The 21,958-nt window shown below is 40.0% G+C and overlaps 1 protein-coding gene across 1 annotated transcript in view; it reads left to right on the forward strand.

Moving 5' to 3' along the window:
- Positions 1 to 20,559, forward strand: part of KIF21B (kinesin family member 21B) — a 69,001-nt gene extending 48,442 nt beyond the window's left edge. The window contains exons 21-35 of the mRNA XM_083357792.1: positions 306 to 407; positions 788 to 953; positions 1,357 to 1,417; positions 1,775 to 1,832; positions 2,412 to 2,617; positions 4,007 to 4,081; positions 4,247 to 4,360; positions 5,603 to 5,641; positions 9,926 to 10,062; positions 10,571 to 10,751; positions 11,371 to 11,535; positions 12,184 to 12,301; positions 13,052 to 13,222; positions 13,872 to 14,068; positions 17,162 to 20,559. Of these exons, the coding sequence (XP_083213918.1) occupies positions 306 to 407; positions 788 to 953; positions 1,357 to 1,417; positions 1,775 to 1,832; positions 2,412 to 2,617; positions 4,007 to 4,081; positions 4,247 to 4,360; positions 5,603 to 5,641; positions 9,926 to 10,062; positions 10,571 to 10,751; positions 11,371 to 11,535; positions 12,184 to 12,301; positions 13,052 to 13,222; positions 13,872 to 14,068; positions 17,162 to 17,216 (1,845 nt within the window). The 3' untranslated portion in view covers positions 17,217 to 20,559. The remainder of the gene's footprint in view (positions 1 to 305; positions 408 to 787; positions 954 to 1,356; positions 1,418 to 1,774; positions 1,833 to 2,411; positions 2,618 to 4,006; positions 4,082 to 4,246; positions 4,361 to 5,602; positions 5,642 to 9,925; positions 10,063 to 10,570; positions 10,752 to 11,370; positions 11,536 to 12,183; positions 12,302 to 13,051; positions 13,223 to 13,871; positions 14,069 to 17,161) is intronic.
- Positions 20,560 to 21,958: the final 1,399 nt, after the last annotated feature.

Below are 21,958 nucleotides of genomic sequence, written 5' to 3' on the forward strand. Positions count from 1 at the left end.
TGGAAAAGTCCTGGAATTTATCTCTTTTTCAGTGTGGAATTATATCTTATCAGCTTGATCATTTGTTATTTACATTAAGGCATTAGTACTCTGAGAAGAACTCTCTTGTTGTAGAAAATAAGGGGAGAAGATTCTAGTAACCCACAGTGGGTTCATGTGATGAATGACTAATTGAAATTAGCTACTCATGCACAACTCTACTGAGAGGATTTCAAGGCCAGTAAAAATATTTAGTCAGTGAAACAATGTTCTGTCCCCAGACATTCTCATTCTATTGCTTCTCTCTATGGGTCTCTTCTTACTAGGAAGAATTGGATTCTACAGATACCTCTGTGGTGATCAGCTCCTGCTCTTTGGCTGAAGCACGACTTTTATTGGACAATTTTCTCAAAGCATCCATAGACAAGGTAAGTCAAGGCTAGGAGTGCCTGGTAGCGATTGATAGGTATAGCTAATCCAGTAGAAAATGTTATTGGTCACAATGTTAATCTGATCTATCTACGGAACTCTTAGAGAAATGCATTCAGAATGGAATAAGATTCTTAATATTTTGAAATATATTTGCAGTGAAACTCTTTAGTCCTTGTGCTTTATCCAAACACTTTACTAAGAAGTAGAACAAAGCTCTGACTGAATATTATGATTACAGTCTTCTGGTTTTGTCTCAGAACCCATTGCAAGACACAGAATCCCATTGCAGAAATAATAATATAGCCTTCTTTATGGCTGAGAATAGAGCTTGTGGAGAAATCAAGTTCTTACTTAATTTTCCACTCTCTTAAAATAGAGCCTGCAGGTAGCCCAGAAGGAAGCTCAGATTCGCTTATTGGAGGGACGTCTGAGACAAACTGATGTGACTGGCTCCTCTCAGAACCATCATATTCTGGATGCCCTACGAGAAAAAGCAGAATCCCACCCTGAATTACAGGCACTCATTCACAACGTGCAGCAAGGTCTGTTTCATTAGTCACCTATCTGAGGTGCTCTTCTATAGCGTCACTCCTATAAAACTTCCTTGCTGTGTGACAAAAGGACTATTTGAGGACAGTCTTATGTGACGAGTACAACCATGAACTGAACATTTAAACTTACCTTTGAATAAGACGGTTCATGTGGCAAGGCTCTTTTTAAGTTGAGAGTGTATTTGTTCTGGGTTCATCCTTCTGGCCCTCCTGTTTCTGTAAATTGGAGATTAGTGCTCTTTTGCCCAGACATTTTAAAAAATTTAAAAACTCACCTTGTGTCCTTTGGATATACTCTAGAGACATTTTCTTAGATAAGTTTTTGATACAGAAGCAGTGCTGATGTCTGTGTGCTGATGAATATGATCCAAATGTTGGTCTCTTTTCTGCATAGAAAATGGCTATGCCAGCACTGATGAGGAAGTCTCAGAATTCAGTTTGGCTTCAGAGGGAAGGTGAGTACCATCAGAGAAAGTGAGAGGCAAGTGTGTGTGTGTGTGTGTGTGTGTGTAAAGAATACACACACACACACACACACACACATATGTATATGTATTCTTTACCCTGTGTGGTTTTAAAAAATGGAAGAGATGGAAATTCTTTTTGTTAACCAGTGAACCAGCTCACAGTCATCAAAGAATTCCTATGCTCTACTTTTTATATCAAAATCCAATTCAGCACGGAGTGTCGGGATTAAGTCAGACTCCAAGTATTGCACTTAGAGGAATCTCTTAGGGGTTGGTCTCCCTTGGGTTCTCTATAGGTTCCTATAGAAACTGCATGTACCAAGGATCTCTTTCTGTGTCCTGCAGCTTTTCCCAGTCTTTCTTCATGAAAGGTTCTGCTAGTCAGGATGACTTCAAGTGCAGGGTAAGTTGAAAACTGCATTTGGCCAGTGTGGCTATAGGTGTTTTGTGTCTTTGTAAACATCTGACTTCTCTTCAATTAAACACTGAGGTAGTTTGCATGAAGTATTAAAATTTAACTGTCCCACCGAGCATTCAAGGCCTAATAGCCAAGTATATGCTCTCTTTTTTAATTAGAAATTAGTTGATCAGCATATTGTTAATTTATGTTTAGTTGATGGACTTTTTGTCTTTTGAAATCTTACTGCTTCTTAATTGTGAACCACTCGCTGTCATTAGATTAGGATGGTACATAAATCATAATTAGTACTAAATATTCATCCTTATCTATTTGTACGTCCCTTTCCTTTATTGCCTTTAGACCACAATTCCTTCAGTGTCTTAATGACTCTTGAGACTTATTACATCCTTCCACAAAACTTAGGATAATCACTGTGGATATCTCTTACTTGAATTCAAATCTAAATCTTACGCTATATTTTACCAATCAATAAGGACTGTTACAAATTCAGCCAGGGAATAATGCCTGAGTAGCTGATTAATGCTCCTTTTCTGACTTGGATCTTTTGGGACTTTGTTTTAGGGAGAGCCTAAACTGTCTGGTCAGATGAAAGCTGTATCTGCAGAGTGCCTAGGGCCCACATTGGACATCTCCACTAAGAACATCACCAAGTCATTAGCATCTCTCATGGAAATCAAAGAGGACAGTGTTGGATTCTCTATCCATGATCCTTACTATAAGGAGAAAGTCTCCCGCACCATCAGCCTGCCTATCCGAGGGAGCACATTGTAAGTCCTGGTTATAGCAATAGCAATAGCACTTAGACTTATATACCACTTCATAGCGTTCTACAGCCCTCTATAAGATTGTTGCCCCCAACAATCTGGCTTCTTATTTCACCAATGGCGGAAGGAAGGAAGGTTGAATCAGCCTTGAGCCGGTCAGAATCAGTGGAATGCCTGAAACACTGCATTTTAACCACTGTGCCACCATGGCTCTTATAGAGGTAATATTATAGAGCAGGATCCCCAATCCCCGGTCCATGGACCAGTACTGGGCCACGGCATGCCAGCAACCGGTCTGCACAAACAAGCAAAGCCCTACCCGTGGGATGCAGGCAGCACACAACACCAAGCTCCTTCTATCCGCGGAAAAACCTTTCTCCACAGAACCGGTCCCTGGTGCCGAAAAGGTTGGAGACTTTACAGAAATTTTAACAACATAGAAGTTTTCAATTCATTGGATTCCATCATTTTTATGAAGTCATCTCAAAACTCTTTTTCATAATCCTCAGCCAGCTAGGAGCTTCACCTGATACTGGTACAAAATCTAGAGTGCCCTAAAGGGAAAATAGGAGCTTTGCTTTGGCTTTGATTACAAAAATATGCTTCAAAGAGCATGATCGCAATCCCTACCAGCCACAATTTTCCTTTCAAGCAGCAGTCACATGATATTGGAAAAAGATGCAATTACTCTAAAAGAGTTGCTGACATGCTATGTTCACGCACCATATACTCTGAAACCAGTGGTGGGATTCAGCCAGTTCGCACCACTTTGGCAGAACCGATAGCTAATTTTTTTTTTTATTGAAAAGTTTTATCATACATTTTATCTTTAACAAATTGCCCAGGCCCAGAATGGACTTATGGAAGCAGCATCCACACAGAGAACGAAGTTCACATATTTGAATCCCACCACTGGCTGAAACCCCATTTTAGAGTCAAAACTGAAGCATTGTAAGGTCTAAGCAGGAACCATTTCCTGCTGGATGTGGCTGCTGAACATTTAGAAAACTTAGTTTATACAAATGACGTAACCTATATTAGTCTCCATCAGTTATGAATTGGCAAGAATAAGGGTAGGTACTAAAACAAATGTAAATGTTTCTGCAGATATGAGTGATCTTGCAAAGATGGAAGGAACTGGAAACTGAATTAATATTCCCAGTCCATTTCAGTTCCTTGACATTTATTTTTTCACTGTTTTAAGAGATCATATACTTCCATGTACTCCCTCATCAAAATCTTTACATTTGCAAGAAGGTTAAGTACATTCTATCTATCCTCCCTGACACTAGGCGTATTTTGAAGCAAATGATTCCCCAGGCATTGATCACTTCATTCATTCCAATAAGAGAATTTTGCAAAGAATATTTTCGGTCATTGTTTCCTCTCTAGCCCTCGACAGTCCCGAGGCACAGACACTTCACCCCTTACAAGGAGGAAGTCATACGACAGGGGCCAGTCTATCAGGTAAGTGCATAAGAAGGGGACCCTTGGTGTGTTTTTTTTTAATTTTCCCTGCAATCCGATTGACTTGCTTGGTGGAACGGGATCTGAGAGCGGTGAGAGATGATGAGCAAGGAGCAAACCAGTCTCCAGTCGGAGTAAATCATTACATCTTTCTTTCTTGCCTAGAAATCCAGATGTTGGATTCACTCCTCCCTCATCCCCTCCCAGCAGACCACGCAATGACCGCAATGTCTTCTCTCGGCTCACTAGCAACCAGAGCCAGGGCTCTGCATTAGACAAGTAAGATTAAGTATGAGATTTGGAGGAGGTTCATTTCCCAAGGATTAAGAGAAGAATTTATGGTTATAACTGCTGGCACTAAAAAAGTTTCTCCTAATTTTCCATTTTACCCAGCACTGAAAACCTTTAGTTTTTTTGGTTTGGGGTGGTTGTTTTGGTTTGATTTTTGATGGGAAACTGAAGATGTGTCTTCCCATTTGCGCTGGAGTTAGCTCTCTGCTTCAGCAATCAGGACGTTTAGCAGCAACCAGACAAGATTTCCCTGGAACTTCCCCAAATATGTAAGAAATCTAAATAACTGTTACCATACTATTTCCCCATCTAGGACCAGCCTCTAATTTTATACATTCCATAATGTCTCTGTTGCTAAATGATTGCTGCCTCTCTTCAGTGTATTCAGAAGGTTGCTAGGAAGCATGAAATCTCTTTCCAATCCTGTCTGCAGCTCCCAGAGCCAGGAGTCTCATTTACACTTTGCACATGAATGTTGAGAGGATGCAAGTTTATTTTTTTCAACATAGGTTTGAGTCACATGCACCTTCTAATTAGCTGTTGATTTGCTCCATCAACAGGGCAAGATCCCACAATAGAGTTGCCTATGCTTTCTGCTTTCCAAATACTGACCTGTGTACTTTTGAGATCAGGGTTGAGGGAGAGGGGAATTGTAGCATCGAAAAATTGGTGATGTTCCATTAATGCTTTAAGCTAAACTGTCCAGCATAGATCAACTTCATCCTAAGTGGCTATTGAAGCTTCAAATAAAAATAAAATCAATACAAGAAAGATAACTACAGCCATGTGTAGAGAGAATTTGTTGCCTCAGTGATCATAACTTCATGAGGAGGTGTCATGGAAGTCACAAAAGACTTTGCTCAGAAGTTGACCACTAGGTATTTACCCACAAACCTCGGTAGATAGTGGTGTCTTTCTCCTCAGAAGAGCCACATATGTGCAATAATTTAACGTCATTAGAATTTTCATTTCCTTTTTCCTAAAGCAAGTTTCAAGACTTTTTTGTATAGTATTAAGTGTTTAGTGAGTGAGAAAATACCTATTCAAATTGCGGGTGGTTTCTGCACATGATCCTTCTGCTCCTGAGCCCTCTCTGTCTGCAGCCTGCTGTCTTTTTATCTGCCCTGCTAGCTTGGATGCAATAACAAACTCCCCCTTCTCACTTTATACTGCTGCTTTTCCTTCTCCTGGTTTTAATTACCCATAATCCTGCTAATTTTCTATCCCTAGGTCTGATGACAGTGATTCCTCTATCTCGGAGGTGCTGAGGTATAAAACTTACTGTTTATTATATAACTCCTGTGGCCCCTTCCCCCCCCCTTTTCATTCTGTTTTCTCTTCCTGCATTTAAAACCTGCATGTTACCAGACCCTGACATAGTATTTCTTACTTTCCTCCGTTTCTACTTTCTGAGTGCTAAATATACTTCCAGTTGACTAAAGTAGCGTTTCCCAACCTTAGGAACTTGAAGATGCGTGGACTTCAACTCCCAGAATTCCCCAGCCAGCATAGCTGGCTGGGGAATTCTGGGAGTTGAAGTCCACGCATCTTCAAGTTCCTAAGGTTGGGAAACGCTGGACTAAAGAATGTTTCAGGCCCACTTCCTGTGACTTCGAATAACATGTTTTCTTCCAAATTGCCCTTATATGTGTTGAAGATCACCAGTCAGTAGTGGGTTAAAATTCCGCCCTGTCTAGAAGTCCTGGTTAAACATGTGTCTGAAGCTTTTGGTCTCTTTCCCCAAAAGCCTCTTTGTTTTGCTGAGTTGATAGGCTCTCCATCTATTGTTGAATCCACTGACAATATCAATATAAAAGTTGCTCTCTCCTTTGTTGATCCTTACCCAGCCTCTGCTTGTTTCTGGTCTGCAGAACAGAAGTCACTGCAGTCACCTAACTTCCCTCCAAAACAATGGGTGACAAACTCCATAGCAGATATTTGGAGGTTTTAAATATCCTTTCTAAGGATACACTTTCTGGCTTTTTCTCCTGCCTTAGTTTAACTGCTTAGTAACTATTGCTGCTTCCACCTACTTCGATAAGATACTTCACTTGGAATCCTCTCATTAATCTAAGCCTAGATGGGGCTTGGGAACATTTACTACCCTCATGGCACATTGGGGGGAAAATGAAAAGATTTCTATACTAAAAGCTCCAGGCCTTGTAGCGTAGAGGTGTATGACTAGAGGTTTCAACTGTTCCAGCCCCCTTTTGGAAGAGAATCAAACTGTTTTAAAAAGAGGGGAAAAATATAAAAATCACTTGTCCATTTAAAATGTTAAATTGTTAACATTTCATGTCATATAGGAGACCGATTATAAAGGTAAAAGGTAAAGATTCCAAAAAATATAAAAATCACTTGTCCATTTAAAATGTTAAATTGTTAACATTTCATGTCATATAGAGCTGCCCAAATGTACAGTATACAGCAGCTGACACACTGGATAAATGGGAAACATCCAAAAGACCACTAGATGGCAGTGATCTGCTACAAATGATGGGATCTCTTTTATAAAATGGAAGATGGTGCCATTTAATAATACAGATTAGAATAAGTTTCTAAATAAATGCTAGTATCTTTCAGCCTGGTCTGAATTGGATCCAATTCCTTATAGTGGTTTAGAAAAATGAAATATTTCTGGCTATAACGTTTTTCCTATTCCTAGAGGGAATTGTTGTCCTTGTAAGCAAAAGCTCCCTCTGCTTCCTTACTTGGAAATTTCTCCTTGCGAAAAATTCCACTTTTATCGAAAAATTGAGAACAATGATATGTTTCTTCTTTTCTCTCTTGCCCTGTCTCCCCCAAGTTCTACCCCTACTTTTTAAAAGAGCAAAGCTTTTTCCTATCCAGGAAAATGTAGTTGAGCCTTTTTTCTATGCCCGTGTGTAAAAGATGCATGCCTTCCTACTTGCCAAAGGACATCTCTTCCCCCTTAAGCTGTTGATTGAAACTTAAGTGCTGGCTGTCCTGCGGTGGTTTCTAGCCTGCACATGCACTAAAAGTATAAGATTTTGTATACTTTAGCCACATCCACACAGTCTCCTTGTATTGGCATGAAGATGTCCTATAGTACAGGTAGTCCTTGACTTATAACAGTTTGTTTAATGACCAAAGTTACAATGGCACTATGACCGTTTTTTCACAGTTACAACCTTTCCAGCGTATTTCTGCAGCCAGTGACTGCTGCTCCTGGAGAAGTCCTGGTTCCTCCGTTCTTTTCCTCACGTAATAATTTACATTTCCCACATGAAAAATTTGATTCTCAAACCCCAGCTCTTCAACGTCTACCCAGTAACTGCATCTTAGTCTCTGGTACTCATAGCAGGGTTACCCCCTAGGTGACAGCCAAAAGACATAGAACTCTCCTTTTTTCTGCCAGCAGTCAGTTGACAGTTATAAGGAACTTAAACAAGAAAATTCACTCCGTTGATGCTGCAGTAGAAAAAAGAAAAATTGCAGTGAATTGAATAAAATTGAAAGCATTTTTCACACAATGGATGATGTTGAGTGGGTTTAGAATTTCAGCAAATAAGGACACCAATCACAGTCCTCGGAATATTATGTATTAAAATTGCACAGATAACCGTGGAACACAGATCTGTTCCAGGTATCTGGGACGGGTGCAGGGGCACCAAAATTTTCCCTCAAGTCTAGAACAGGAGGGAAGCATGGCAAAGCAGCTCTGTGGCCGTAATAGATGCCTTTGAATTGCATCACACACAAAAAAGGAAGAATACTACTTTAAAATTAGTACACCTAAGGATTACTTAAGAGCTAGTTTGCTGTAGTGGTTTAATGCATCAGGCTCCAAACTGAGAGACTGTGAGTTCCAGTCCTGATTTAGGCATTAACTGGTGGATGACTTTGAGTTAGACACTCTCATTTCTGGGAAGAAGACAAGGTCAAGCCACTTCTGAAAAATGTAATCAAAAAAACTAGGGATACATGAACCTGTCAATGTAATTGCTTTGGTTAGGTATAACTGATAATTTGCACATGAACTATATCAGCAACATATCTCAAAACACACATAGACACACACAAAAAAAATTGGTTGAAAAGCATTAAAATATGATACTTGTTTTATTTGTAACTAAGAATACAGTTTCTATGAGTTTCAATTCTCATTCCCTTACTAGAGATTCCAGAAAAATCTGTTTTTCTGGGCCAGAATCCAGGACTTTCTTTTTTTTCCATGTTAACCCTAAAGTCAAATGATATCTTTTAAAGCCAAAATTGTTGTTAACAAAAAACTTTTTTTATTTGCATATTGCATGAGCCATGGTGGTGCAGTGGTTAGAAAGCAGTACTGCAGGCTAATTCTGCTGACTGCCAGGGGTTCGATTCTCACTGGCTCAGGGTTGACTCAGCCTTCTATCCTTCTGAGCTTGGTAACATAAGGACCCCATTGTTGGGGGCAATATACTGACTTTTTAAACCACTTAGAAAAGGCTGTTAAGCACTGTGAAGGGGTATATAAGTCTTAAGTGCTATGTAATAGCTATATTACATTCCAGTCTCCCATTGTGAATGTTCTGTTCTGATCACAAAATTGTATAATATGTTTTGCACAATATACAGTGTCACCAGACCATAGTATATTTCTTTATCTGTAGCACAGAGTTGAAGCTAATTTTGGCCAGTGTCTCAGTACCAGTACAGAACGGAATAAGGCAGGGGTGTCAAACTGCTGGCTCGTGAGCTGGTTGCATCATGCGGAGGCCACCCCCACCCCAGCTCCAGCAATGTGAAAAAAGTCACGATATGTCATGACACGTCACATGACGTGGCTAGTTTGACACCCGTGGAATAAAGGATGCAAGAAAAGAGAACAGGGAAGGGCAAGTTTAAGACACTTAGAGACACACATTTTTCCATTCTGAGGATCTGAGGAGAGCAGTGGGTGAAATAGCAATGCTATTACTGTATTTAATCAGAGTGGGCAGTGATGGATTTCTGTGGGGAAAAATGAGATTTAAATGTTTGCTTGTGTTTGCTTTTGAACTGATTTTTGCTGTTTTCCACCAAAAATGTTACAAAATTGGGCTGTTATTTCTTGGTGGCAGAATTTCAAAATTAGTGTTTTCTGGAAGCTTTTGAGAGAGAGAGATTGGAGATATAAATCTATATCAGTTGCAGGTTGCCATTCTGAATATGTAATTTTTAGTTCAGTCTTTTCAAAGCAGTAAGAAACAGGAAAGTGAAAAATAATCAGTTGACAAAATAGCATCACATATTTTTGCTTCATTTGCTTCCACCAGTATATAATAAAACAAAAAAGCAAAATAATAACTTTAGATTCTAGCCACCTGAGCACATTCTGAATAATTTAGTTTCTTTATTGCAAAAACAAGTAATAGTTGTTATCACTTTACATGTGATGATCTGAATTGCCAATCTTAGGGTGTTTTTCTGTGGCGCGTCAATATCCACCGGAGAAGTGACTGTTCCTGAGTAGAATCAGATTCACACTTTCATAAATCAAAGTTCCACGTTTTCTATTTGGACAGTATACTTACACTCTTTTAATTGTTTTGTTTTCTCCCATGCAAGGGGGATCATTAGCCCTGTGGGAGGTTCCAGGAGTACCCGGACAGCACCACTGCAATGCATTTCTGTGGCTGAAGGACACACCAAGCCAGTATTATGCTTGGATGCTACTGATGAATTGTTATTTTCTGGCTCCAAAGGTACGTAAGTTTGTCTGCTTTTGATGACCAAGAAGCTGGAAGGATGAATAGTGCTGCACACATGTTCTAAAGCAGGGGTCTCCAACCTTGGCCACTTTACGACTTGTGGGCTTCAACTTCCAGAAATCTGGGAGTTGACGTCCACAAGTCGTAAAATGGCCAAGGTTTGGGGACCTCTGTTCTAAAGAGAGTTATATTTGAGCGGTTTCTTTATGGGAACCATATGTCTATTATGATAGCTATTGATACATATCATAACCCACAGTTATGAGGACACAGTTTCAGAGTCACCTATACTCCTAAAAATAAGTGGATGGCAATCTATAACTACCTCTATTAAGACAGTTTCAGAATCCAGCCTAAGGGGAACATGGGTCTCCTGGACCAATCGGTTGTGATGGTTTCCATGTTTTTTGTGCATGCCTGAAGTTTTACTGGAGACTAGTGGTTTCTTTTCTCAGCAGAGAAGAAAAATCCATTCTGATTCAGCTTGCTTTCTTTTCCAAAGATCGGAGTTGCAAAATGTGGAACTTAGTAACAGGACAGGAAATTGCATCTTTGAAAGGTCATCCAAATAACGTAGTCTCCATAAAATACTGCAGTCACTCTGGCCTGGTATTCACAGTCTCTACCTCTTACATCAAAGTATGGGATATTCGTGATTCTGCAAAGTGCATCCGCACTCTCACGTAAGTAATCACTGCATTGCATGCATTACAGTAATCTCTCCAAGATTCCCATTGCCCTTAAGATGTAGTAGGAATACAAATGCCAGATTTCCCAGGTAGAATATGCCATGAATGCTCAGAATAAACATTGTGGAAGCTGGAGTCTAACAAACCAAGTGGATAACCATCTGGCTAACATCACATGAAATTTGGCCTTCTTGAGCCTTCCTTTCAATCTAGTCTTCCTTCTTCCAGCTAAGAAGAAAAGAGTTAGTCTCATCTTGTATAAACCTTTTGTTGGCTCTAATCACATGGGTTGATTAATCCTTATTGCAGAGGAAGATACCAGAAACAAAGCAAGTTTAAGCTATGAGTTAGCTTTTGTTTTTTTTATAGCAGTTAGCTATAATTGTAAGATTGAGTAAAATGGTGAGTAAGACAAAATTGAGAAATAATTTGTTCTAGTTATGTGAGTTTGCAGCATATAAATCAATGGGGATTATATTCTGTTGATAAAATTGCCTGTGGTGAAATAGTCTCTTGTAAGAGCAAACCTCTATTGTTTTCTCATTGAACTCCATTCATACTTTTGTCAGATATATTTTATGTTTCAGATCCTCCCTCTCCTTCTGTCCACTAGCTCCTCAGGTCAGGTGATCACTGGAGATGCCTGTGCTGGGACCACTACCCGGACTATCACCAGCGTGCAAGGCGAGCACCAGATCAATCAGATTGCACTTAATCCCACAGGCACCATGCTTTATGCAGCCACTGGCAATTTTGTCCGCATTTGGGAGTTGAACAGGTCAGAAAGAAACCAGAAATAATTTCCCTTAACCTGTTTCCTATAGTGCTTTGGACTATTATAGCTTGCTTCCCAGAGTTATAGATGCTCCATCACTGGAGGTTTTCAAGATAGACTGCACAACCATTTCACTAGGATGGTATAATACTCCTGCCTAGAACAGGAGGTTGGACTAGAAGATCTCCAAGGTCCCTTCCAGTGCTATGATTTTATGATTTTCTATACATATCATTCCCAGTTAATGGGGACAGTGAGAGGTGTAATCTGGGATAATATGATAGGTAGGTAGAGATAGATAGATAGATAGATAGATAGATAGATAGATAGATAGATAGATAGATAGATAGATAGATAGATAGATAGAAGTACAGCAGGATACAAATTGTACAGGAGGATAAGCAATCAGCAACACCCGGGACTGCCCACAGTATACAAGTGGTTGCAAATGTATGAGAATGCACAGAAGAGAATGACCAGGAGTTGTTGAAGTATATTGTCATTCCTTTATGTTTCAGAGAATTTGCATGCTGAGGTTGACAGTATAGGGAAGGGGCAAAAGAACACTTTTTCTCAGATAAAATCTCTCTAAATGCTCTGATCACTGTTGTAGTGTTTGGCTATTTATTGGGTTATTTATATATTGAATAGGTTTCTGCCTATTGGAAAGCTAACAGGTCATATTGGCCCTGTGATGTGTCTCACAGTGAATAGGACTGCAAGTAATCATGACTTGGTAGTCACAGGATCTAAGGATCACTACATTAAGGTATTATTTAAGTTTTGTTGAGTGTATTATTAGCATATTCAGGAACACACTTTCTATATTATTGACAGTCTGGTTTCTCTCCTTTCAAATACCTTATCTTGTCTGTCTGTCTGTGTCCCTGCCTGCCTGCCTGCCTGCCTGCCTCTATCTATCTATCTATCTATCTATCTATCTATCTATCTATCTATCTATCTATCTATCTATCTGTTTATCTGTTTATCTATTTATCTGTCTATCTGCCATCTGGAAGAGAAGAGAATTTCTGATCCAGGAGAAAGATGAGGCTGTTCGCATTCAGGCAATAGAAATGAAAAATTACTAAAGAGCAGATAAAACCATTCCATTAAGCTCTACTTGGTCTCACAGTTAGCATTTGCTTGCAACGTGGTTTTATGTAAATCATTGGGAAAAGAATTAATTGAAAATTGAAGTATAGTAGGAGCTATCCAGCAACGGTGATTATAACCATTATTTCTAGTGAATATCTGCATTAGTGCACTTCCCCACTACATTTCTTACAAAAGATCAAAACTAAGCTTATACCAGCTAACTCATATCACAGATTCCAAAATTGTTGCATATAGTTTTCCTGTTTAAAATTTAATATTGGGAAGGGGAGATGATCCTCTTTCTCTATCACTGTTCCTTCATCTTTGACAGTAAAGTACCATATTGAACCCCATGGCTTCAAGCGCCTTGAACTTGGTCCTTGATTAGCTACTCTTTTTCCTAAGAAGTTCTGTTTTGCAGATGTTTGAGATTGCTGAAGGTGTCGGTGGGAACATTGGACCTTCCCACAACTTTGAGCCTCCACATTATGATGGGATTGAGTGCCTAGCTATTCAGGGAGACATACTCTTCAGTGGTTCCCGTGACAACGGGATCAAGAAATGGGACTTGGAACAACAAGAGCTCATCCAGGTATCAAAGCACTAAGTTATGATATAATTGGGGAATAAAAGTGGGGGAGAATTAACTTTGTAAGGGCAGGGAGAGAAACCAGATGTTTAGACGATAGATAATGTTGAAGATATCATGGCAAAGTGTCCCTATGTGCTAGTGTATTAGTGAGATCTGATTTGTACTAATGTTACAAACTATATCCAGCAACATAGGAATGAACTTCCTTATGTCTAGTGGCACTTTCTGACACACTTCTTCCCCCCACATATAGGTGTGCAGTAGAGTCAATTGTAGGGTCACCCAGTTTTCCAGAACAGATATGAAGAATGCTTTTGTAATTGTAATGGAGAAAATATTCCTTTCTACTAAAGGATGCTATATTATTCTAGGGACCGTTCTATACATCCCACTGTACTGATCCGTAGTATCAGTACATTAATAGTTAATGCATTTTCAGGGTATAGTTTTTGCCTTTATATCCTTAGTACATTTTTCCTGTATCACTGATCTTTAAAATCTTGAAAGGTTTCAAGAGTTATGAAAAGATAAACAAAGACCACGGTTCAAAGTAGTCAACTGAGTTACTTAATCAGATCATTTCCTTCCTTTAATTAGCTACTATGACAAGACCTGTGCCCTTTCTGATTTACTGTATTCCTGCTTCCAGCAAATCCCAGCACATAAAGATTGGGTTTGTGCTTTGGCCTTTGTGCCCAGCCGGCCCATGCTGCTGAGTGCCTGCCGTGGTGGGACGGTGAAGGTCTGGAATGTTGACAACTTCACACCTGTTGGGGACATCAAGGGGCATGATAGTCCTATCAATGCCATCTGCACAAATTCAAAGCACATTTTCACAGCTTCCAGGTGAGTGTTTAAGTAGAGTCCTACTATATCCAGGGAAGAGTTCCAAAAGGTTTTGCCTTCTTGATCCCATGATATGTAGTTGACCTGTTCAAGGTAACATTGCTTCATTAGAGTCCAAATGCCTGACCGAGGGAGGGAGCAAAATGAGCAAAACTATTTATCGACTGCCACCTTTTATAGTGCTGCAGCCATTGACTGTTCGTCCTTAAACCAAAGAAGAATTTTTTTTGTGTTAGTTGTTTTGTTTATAGCTTCTTCGCATAATGCCATTGTGAGTGAATATCCACCTTCAGTGATCCCAAGAAGAAATCTTGAAAGAATGTATTGCTGCACCTAGTATTGCTATCTGAATATCTTACTGAATCAGTCGATGCATCCTTGATTAAGGCAGAATAAAATGTTTTATCTATATAGTCAGAAACCAGGAGTATAGCAGTGGGGATTCTTGGTAACCTGCCATTATAAAACATGATTCTGGCAAAGCTGGGGTTGGAAAACTAGCAAGCACTAGATGCTTGGCAGATGTGCATCTCCTGGGAGGGCAACTAAGAATACATCATTCACTTTCTTCCATAAGGCAGGGCTTTTCAACCAGTGGTACGGGTACCACTTGTGGTACATTGGCACCTGGCAGGTGGTACGCGACCATCCTAGAAAAGTAGCAGGGGAGGGGAATGAGCTGAACCAGTGGCAGCACCACACAAGCCTGAGCGAGAGACTGCTGGAGCTGTAGGGCTGTCAGGGCTCAGGGGAAGCCCCAGGATCAGTGCCAGGCTCCAGCTAGAGCTCAGCACTGATGCCGGTGCTTCTGCTGAGCCCAGAAGAAGCGCCAGTCAGCTGGAATGTTGCAGCATCTCCAGATTCAGATGCTTGGCAACTGATTCATATTTATGACGGTCACAGTGTCCCAGAGTCATGTGAAGTGACCAAAACCTGCTGCAACCACCCAGCAGATGGGGGGAATAAAAACCAAACACCCCCCACCCCACCCCCACTGCCAATCCTCAACAGAAATGCTCACAACAATGAAAACCTCGAACAGGAGAAAGAGCGCCAGCGGGCAGGCAGGTGTCTTGCTCGGCTGTGGCTTGGGGGGCACTTTTTTCAGTGCCATGGTAACTTTGAACAGTCACTAAGCGAACTGTTGTAAGTCGAGGACTACCTGTACTTCATCACTTTTTTCCTTTCTTTTTTGGGGGGTCATCAAGTTTTTGACACCTTGCTAGGTGACTGGTGGTACTCGGATGTTGCCATATCCTAAAAGTGGTACAATGGGTGAAAAGGTTGAAAAGCCCTGCCCTAAGGCAATCTCTGATCTCCACTTTTCCGACCATGTTTCTTTTTTTTCCCCTTTTCTTGTCTTCCTTCTTCTCTTCTTCTTCTTCTTTTCTTTCTGTTTCTCTTTCTCTGTGCCACAGTGACTGTCGGGTAAAGTTATGGAATTACGTGCCTGGGCTCACCCCCTGCCTTCCACGACGCGTCCTTGCCATCAAGGGCCGTGCCACCAGTCTGCCTTGAACTTCCTCCTTCTTCTCTACTCTCCTGCTTACTTTTTCTTGCTGTGTTCTCCCTCCCTGCCTCTCTTTGTCTTCCCTGTCCCTCTCTCTGGGAGCTGATTTCAGCTGCTTCTTGACGGTATGCAATGCTTACTTGCTTTTCTTTCCTTTGAAGGGACAGTAAGCGAAGGTGTCTTCTAAGGGAGAATTCATTCCCTAATTTACCTCCTAAATGGACATCCTAAATGCACCTTCTATTCTTCCCTAACTCTGCCAATTTGATTCCAATGTCAAGGGGTTTGTGCTTTATTTGGAAACCTGTCATACTGAACACTGGCTCAGTGGATTAGGATGCTGAGCTTGTCGATCAGATGGTCGGCAGTTTGGCCGGTCGAATCCCGAGTGCCGCGTAACAGAGTGAGCGCCTGTTACTCGTCCCAGCTTCTGCCAACCTAGCAGTTCAAAAGCACGTAAAAATGCAAGTAGAAAAATAGGGACCACTACGGTGGGAAGGTAACAGCGCTCCGTGCGCCTTTGGCGTCTAGTCATGCCGGCCACATGACCACGGAGACATCCTCGGAGAAGCGCTGGCTCTTCGGCTTTGAAACGGAGATGAGCACTGGCCCCTAGAGTTGGAAACGACTAGCACGCATGTGCGGGGGAACCTTTACCTTTACTTTACCATACTGAAATAAGTGTAAACTTGTTCCTAGTTAAATCAGCTCAAGATCAGTGTGTTGAGGGCAAATTGGCTTCCAGTCAGGTACTTCCAATTCACCGCCTGGTTTCTGCAGTATGAGGACCAGTCAGTGTGATATAGTAATGAAAATGTTGGACTACAGATGAGGAGATATAGAGTCAAACCACCCTCAGGTTTGTAAGCTCCCTGAGTGACTTTGGGTCACTCACTCTCTCTCTCTCAGCCCAACCCATTGTTGCTGAGAGGATGAAACGAATGGAGAGCCCTCAGTAAACCATCTGGATTTCCTGGAGGAAATATGGAATAGAAATCTAGTAAAAAAAAACTTTGAAGATCTCTAGACCCCTCTCCATATGTGTCAGAATAAAGCCTTTGGGTGTCACGAGCACCTAAAACTTCTCTACTAGGCAGATTAAAATAATAGTGTCCAAACTAATGTAGAATACATTTCATTGAACCTGCTTTATAAACGTACACTTAAATTAGTCAATTTTATGTTGAAGGAAAAACAGTTACATGAGACCTTGGTTGGGGTGGTGGTAAATTGCATCCAGATCTGCCAAATCTTATTTATTCCCTAAGTTGCAATTTGCAATAAAATGGCATCTTTAGGGAGAAATAGAAGATATTGGGGATAAACAGAATGATGGCTTATATCAGGAAAGCACCAAAGTACTCAGATCAGGGATTCCTGTAGTTCTTTTCCTTCAAAATGAAAATGTGCTGGTATGCCATTTTAAAGTATACCATTTTACAGTACATTTAATGTAATAAGTAATTTGGCTTTCATTTTTTCCTGTTTCTCAGCTCATGTAATGCTTTGGTTTCAAATGTACAAGCTTTGCTTTTTTTTACCTGATATTCCTCACATTCTTACCTTTTTACCTTTATTCCCAGTGACTGCACAGTGAAGCTCTGGAGTGCCAGGAAGCTACTGAACAGCACAACCTAGAAGTTGAGGAAAAAAAACAGCTATGGCCTTAAGAAGACTAAGATGGAGCTTGGCTAGGAAGTAGTAGTTAATCTCTCACACCCAGGGCTTCAGGATGAGAAGGCTGCTTGGTTTTCTGACAAGTACATGGGTTGGAGAAGGCAAAGGAAGCCTTTTCCTTTACATGTTCAAGTCTCCCCGTTTGTCAGGTGTCTATGATGGCAGCCACTGTAAAAGAGAGCCAAAAGAAGAAGACAAAATTTGGTGCTCAGGTCCTTTCAGTCAGAATCCATCTGACAAGTCTACAAATCGAAATGAGATTTTTCATCCTAGTATAATTAAACAAGTTTTTCCCATGGTTTCCAGCTCTCCAGGAACTGCCTACTGTATATCCTGCTTATGCCCATAAGACCTAACGGTGAAAATAATTAGAGAGAAAATCAAGGGTTGCCAATTCCTTCCTGGATAGTTGATTGCGATTGTTTTAGGGGGTATTTCTTGTTCTAGTTGGTCTTTCAGGAGGATTTGTTGAAGTACTGACTTTTATTTCTTACTTTTCTCTGTGAATTGCTATTTGTTTTCTTTTTGAAAGGGAGAAGGATTGGAGGAGAATGCAAGAAAATGAGCCACTTTAATCTGAGCACATAATGTAGTGCTTCTCAGTGGTCACTATAGATTAAGAATTGCTCAGAGGTTTTCTATTTCATTTGCCAAATACTCTTTGAAGTTGATTTTCCCAGATTCCTGGAATGGCAGTATTAAAAGAAAAAAGACAACTAACAATTGTATTAAACAGAGTGATATACTTAGTAGCTGATTTGATGAACTTGGATAACGTCAGAAGAGTTGTTGTTTCCTGAATACCAGTTATAAAGCTGGATGCTTTTTTCTAAATGTTAGATAAGCAACAAGAAAGAGAGACCTAAACTGATTAAATACATTTAGGATTCTCCTTCATGCCATCATTCAGCAGTTCTGGCAAAGAAGTAGCCTAGACATGCCATTCTCAACTTGCAGAGCTTTTTATTGTATTTTGGTAAAATGGCAGTGACTGCAGACCCCTATCACAGGAAAAAGGACATTTTGTCCCCTCCTTTGTCAGGGAACAGAAAAAAACATGGAATCTTCCCTTCCAGCTTTCAAACAGGGTAAGGAAGATTTGAATTGCTAAGCACAAGGGTGTTGCAATGCGTTCCTGTATTACTGGGGAGATAATGAGCCTGCCCCTCTTAATCTCGCCCCCAGCATCTCTTTTTGTTTACATCTTTTTCAAACATTCACATTTCCATGTCACAACAAGGAGCAAATAGATAAAAGTTGACGCTCTGCGTTTAGAAACTTGAATTTTTCACAGGATATTGTTCACTGCGCTTGATGCTTAGCAGCAAACATTGGCTTAAGCCCTTGAAGATCTATCAGTCTTTGGGAGAAGCTTCCGTCTGTGTGCAATATAGCAGGGCTGCGGAAGCCTTACTTGAGGATTGATTGAACACTCTTCACACTGTTATAGATTCATCCTTAAACTTCTAACTTGCATTGTACTCTTCCATCAGAGGATCAAGGATTTAAACTGATTGCTCAGCAGCAGACTTTGGAAATTCATTCGCTAATAGGGAAATATGGACCAGCAGGTTAAAGCAATTTGCTTTCCGAATGCTTTGGACCATTCTACAGCTCTGCTTTTACTTTGTAGGAGCCTTTGCTCTACTGCCCTGGATTAGGTTGGAATTCTGTCCATTCCTTTGTGTTATGAAAATTCCTTTCTCTACACTTAAGCTGCTGATTCTTCCAGCCAAGTGGAAAGTTGTATTGTAATTCTAAATAGGTGTTCAAATGATTCTGTGTTTTGTCTTGTGCAATTGGGGGTGAAGGGGGGGCAGCAGGTGTGTGACTGAGATTTTAAGAGGGTGAGAGCTTGTTTTGAGTTAACCTACCTCATGGTCCAAGGTGTTTTCTCATTTTCTTGTTGTTTTTTTTCTGATTGTTAATAAAACTTGAATTGGTCTGGGAAACGCACAGTATCACTGCTCTCACTTTCTGAGCTTAAGAGGAAAGCAGGATGAAAAAAGCTGGCCTCTGTATAATCTCAGAGCGAGCATTTACATATTAACATTGTACTGTGTTTACTGCATCTTGGTGTCTTTTGCAGTCTTAACTCAGCACTCTAAACGGAGTGGGGAGGTGGGCCATATGATTCCAAGATGGGAAGAGGATAATCTTCCACAAAATCGGCACAATCTTTACTTCTGCACACGGAACCCAAATTATGGTTTGTTTGTTTGTTTGCTATTTAGGGAAGTTTGTGTCCCCTTTGAATTTTTTTGCCTTCACAAATCTATGAATAGATTGTGAATTAACTCAGTGTTTTCCATTGACTTACATAATTTATTTAGAACAAAGAATATGAAGCATCCAAAAGATGCTACTAATATGTCTAAATCTATCTGCCAGGGGATACTTTTTATAGGTTAAATAAAGGATTGTGTGATTTGTGGTCCTCCAGAAGTTGTACTTCATCTTCCATCTTTCCTCACGTAGCCAGCTCAGATTCAAGGAAAGCTGGTGGAAGCCACACATTCATTCTTCAATTACTGCCCTCATTTGCCATAGAGTCCTGGGTGGCTCTTGCTTTCTCGTCCTTTGGCACAGAGTTAGTCTCCATTTTCTGGGAGGGGGGGGAGTGAACTTTGTCTCTCTTAATACTTCCGATCTCATGGATGTAGCGGAAGTGGAATTGAGCTGATTTCTTGGGTTTAGTATGTATAGTTTACCCTATTGTTGATTGTACTTGAAGCACATAATTGAGAGGATACAAAGCAACCAACAATGGACATTTCATCTCTCTCATAATTTTCAAGAGCTGAACAACAGGTTACCGTAATAAGACTAATAATGATTTTGCATCATCTGCAAGGATGTTTTAGAACATGTTATCATGCTGTCCCTAAGGCTAAACTCTCAGTTTAAGACACCTACTGATTGTGTACTAATGTACACCAGCCACCTCAGTCTAGGGTTGGGACAATTATTTTAGTTACAGTCCCAGCACACCTGGATATGGCCAGGTTGAAATTTTGTTTCAAACAACAGGTGCCTTTGCTTATCCTGAAAGGTCAGGGTTTTTACCCATAGAGAACACTGGTGCTTGTCTGGGGCTTCTGTGAGGACTGTGTCATCTGGCAAAAATGATATTGTCTGAGTGTGTGTGTGTGTGTGTGCGTGCGTGCGTGTGCATGTAAAGATACAATGTATGTAATATTTTATACCTCTGTGTAAATAATGTAAGTTATTTAATGTTTCTGATGTACATGGTTTTCCAATGAATGTTTTTGTTCCTCCTGGTAATAAATTTGTTCAACTGAAATCTCAAGTCTGGTTTTTACATTAAAAGGCTAATGCAAAAACTTTAAAAAACATTAAATCAGAAGCTTGTGGGTTTGAGAAGTTGGATCCCTAAGCTATTACAGAACAAATGCAAGGATTAAAAATAGCTAGGAAATTGGAAATGGCCCTGTGCAGACATGGAGAACTTTAGTCTCACAGGCCTAATCTGATAAAATAGCTCATAGTCTTTCAGTATCCCTTAACATTCATTCTTTGCCCTGAAAGGTAAACATTTTCTGCATAGTGAATGATCTTGAAGGGAGAGAAGTTAACTTTAAAAAAACATTTCTCTTTCCCAAACTCTTATCTCCCGATAACATCTATGTGTTCAAGCAAAATTACTCCCTCCCCCAATTTTCAAATCAGAATACAACAAAGAAAGAGACAAAGTCTATACTTATTCTAGGGTAGCTGACTTATTATTATCCTACTTTTTAATGCTTTCTAGACCACTAAACTATCCCTTAAGTGGACAAAACAAGAAGTGTGAAAAGCGAGATAAATGATACAAAAAAGTTTCTAGTGATTAGGAATGAAGCAGCCCCAAGATGCTCAAAACCATTGTTGTTGTACAAATTACCTTAGTTATCATTTAAACATTTAATCATTTAAACAGTGTTCACAAAGACTTCTTTGCAGAGATCTGGGCATTAAAAGTTCTAGGCTGGGCTGAATCAAACTCAATGCAATTTTTAATATAAAGTTGAAGCAAAGAGGATCTTTTCCATAGGTATTTGTTTTCACTTTGTGGAAAAAAAAACCTTGAAAACTGGAGAGGACAAGTTTGAATTCTGACATACTGTATTGGAGTAACTGGGGGAAGAAAAATCATGTCATTTGAAGATGTTGAATCCTAACATATAAAATTACAATGACTAACAAAAGGCTGTCTTTTGGTTCTCTTTCCCCTTCATATCTGAAGGGCAACAAAGTCATCAGAACATTGCCAACATTTTTCTTTAATAATGTAAATAGATCGAACATTTCCTTAGCTTGATTTCTACTTTTAATGAAGTCAAAAGGCATAGAACACTAACAGGAAAATGGTGGGCAGTACTAATAATTTACCAAAATGTAGAAATATAGTATATACCCTTGAGCAGGACTGAATTTTAACTTGAGAACTCTAAGAGTGATACAAAAATTAAGACTTATCTTCACCCTGTAGGCTATGGTTTGCGGTAAGGATATATAGAAAATACTGCAGGGGAAAATGTTTTGGTTGGGATCCATGATAAACCAAAAATGTTTTGGATCGTTTGTGGCTTGGTAGAAAGAAAACCCGCAACATTTCCATTGCCCAAGGTTTCTGCTAAAATGGCATTCAGAGGGATTGTGGAGTAATTGTTATACAGTGGTATACTTTGCCCTCTTCTCTG

This window comes from Vipera ursinii (genome assembly GCF_947247035.1).
Source record: "Vipera ursinii genome assembly, chromosome: 3".
Lineage (NCBI taxonomy): Eukaryota > Metazoa > Chordata > Lepidosauria > Squamata > Viperidae > Vipera > Vipera ursinii.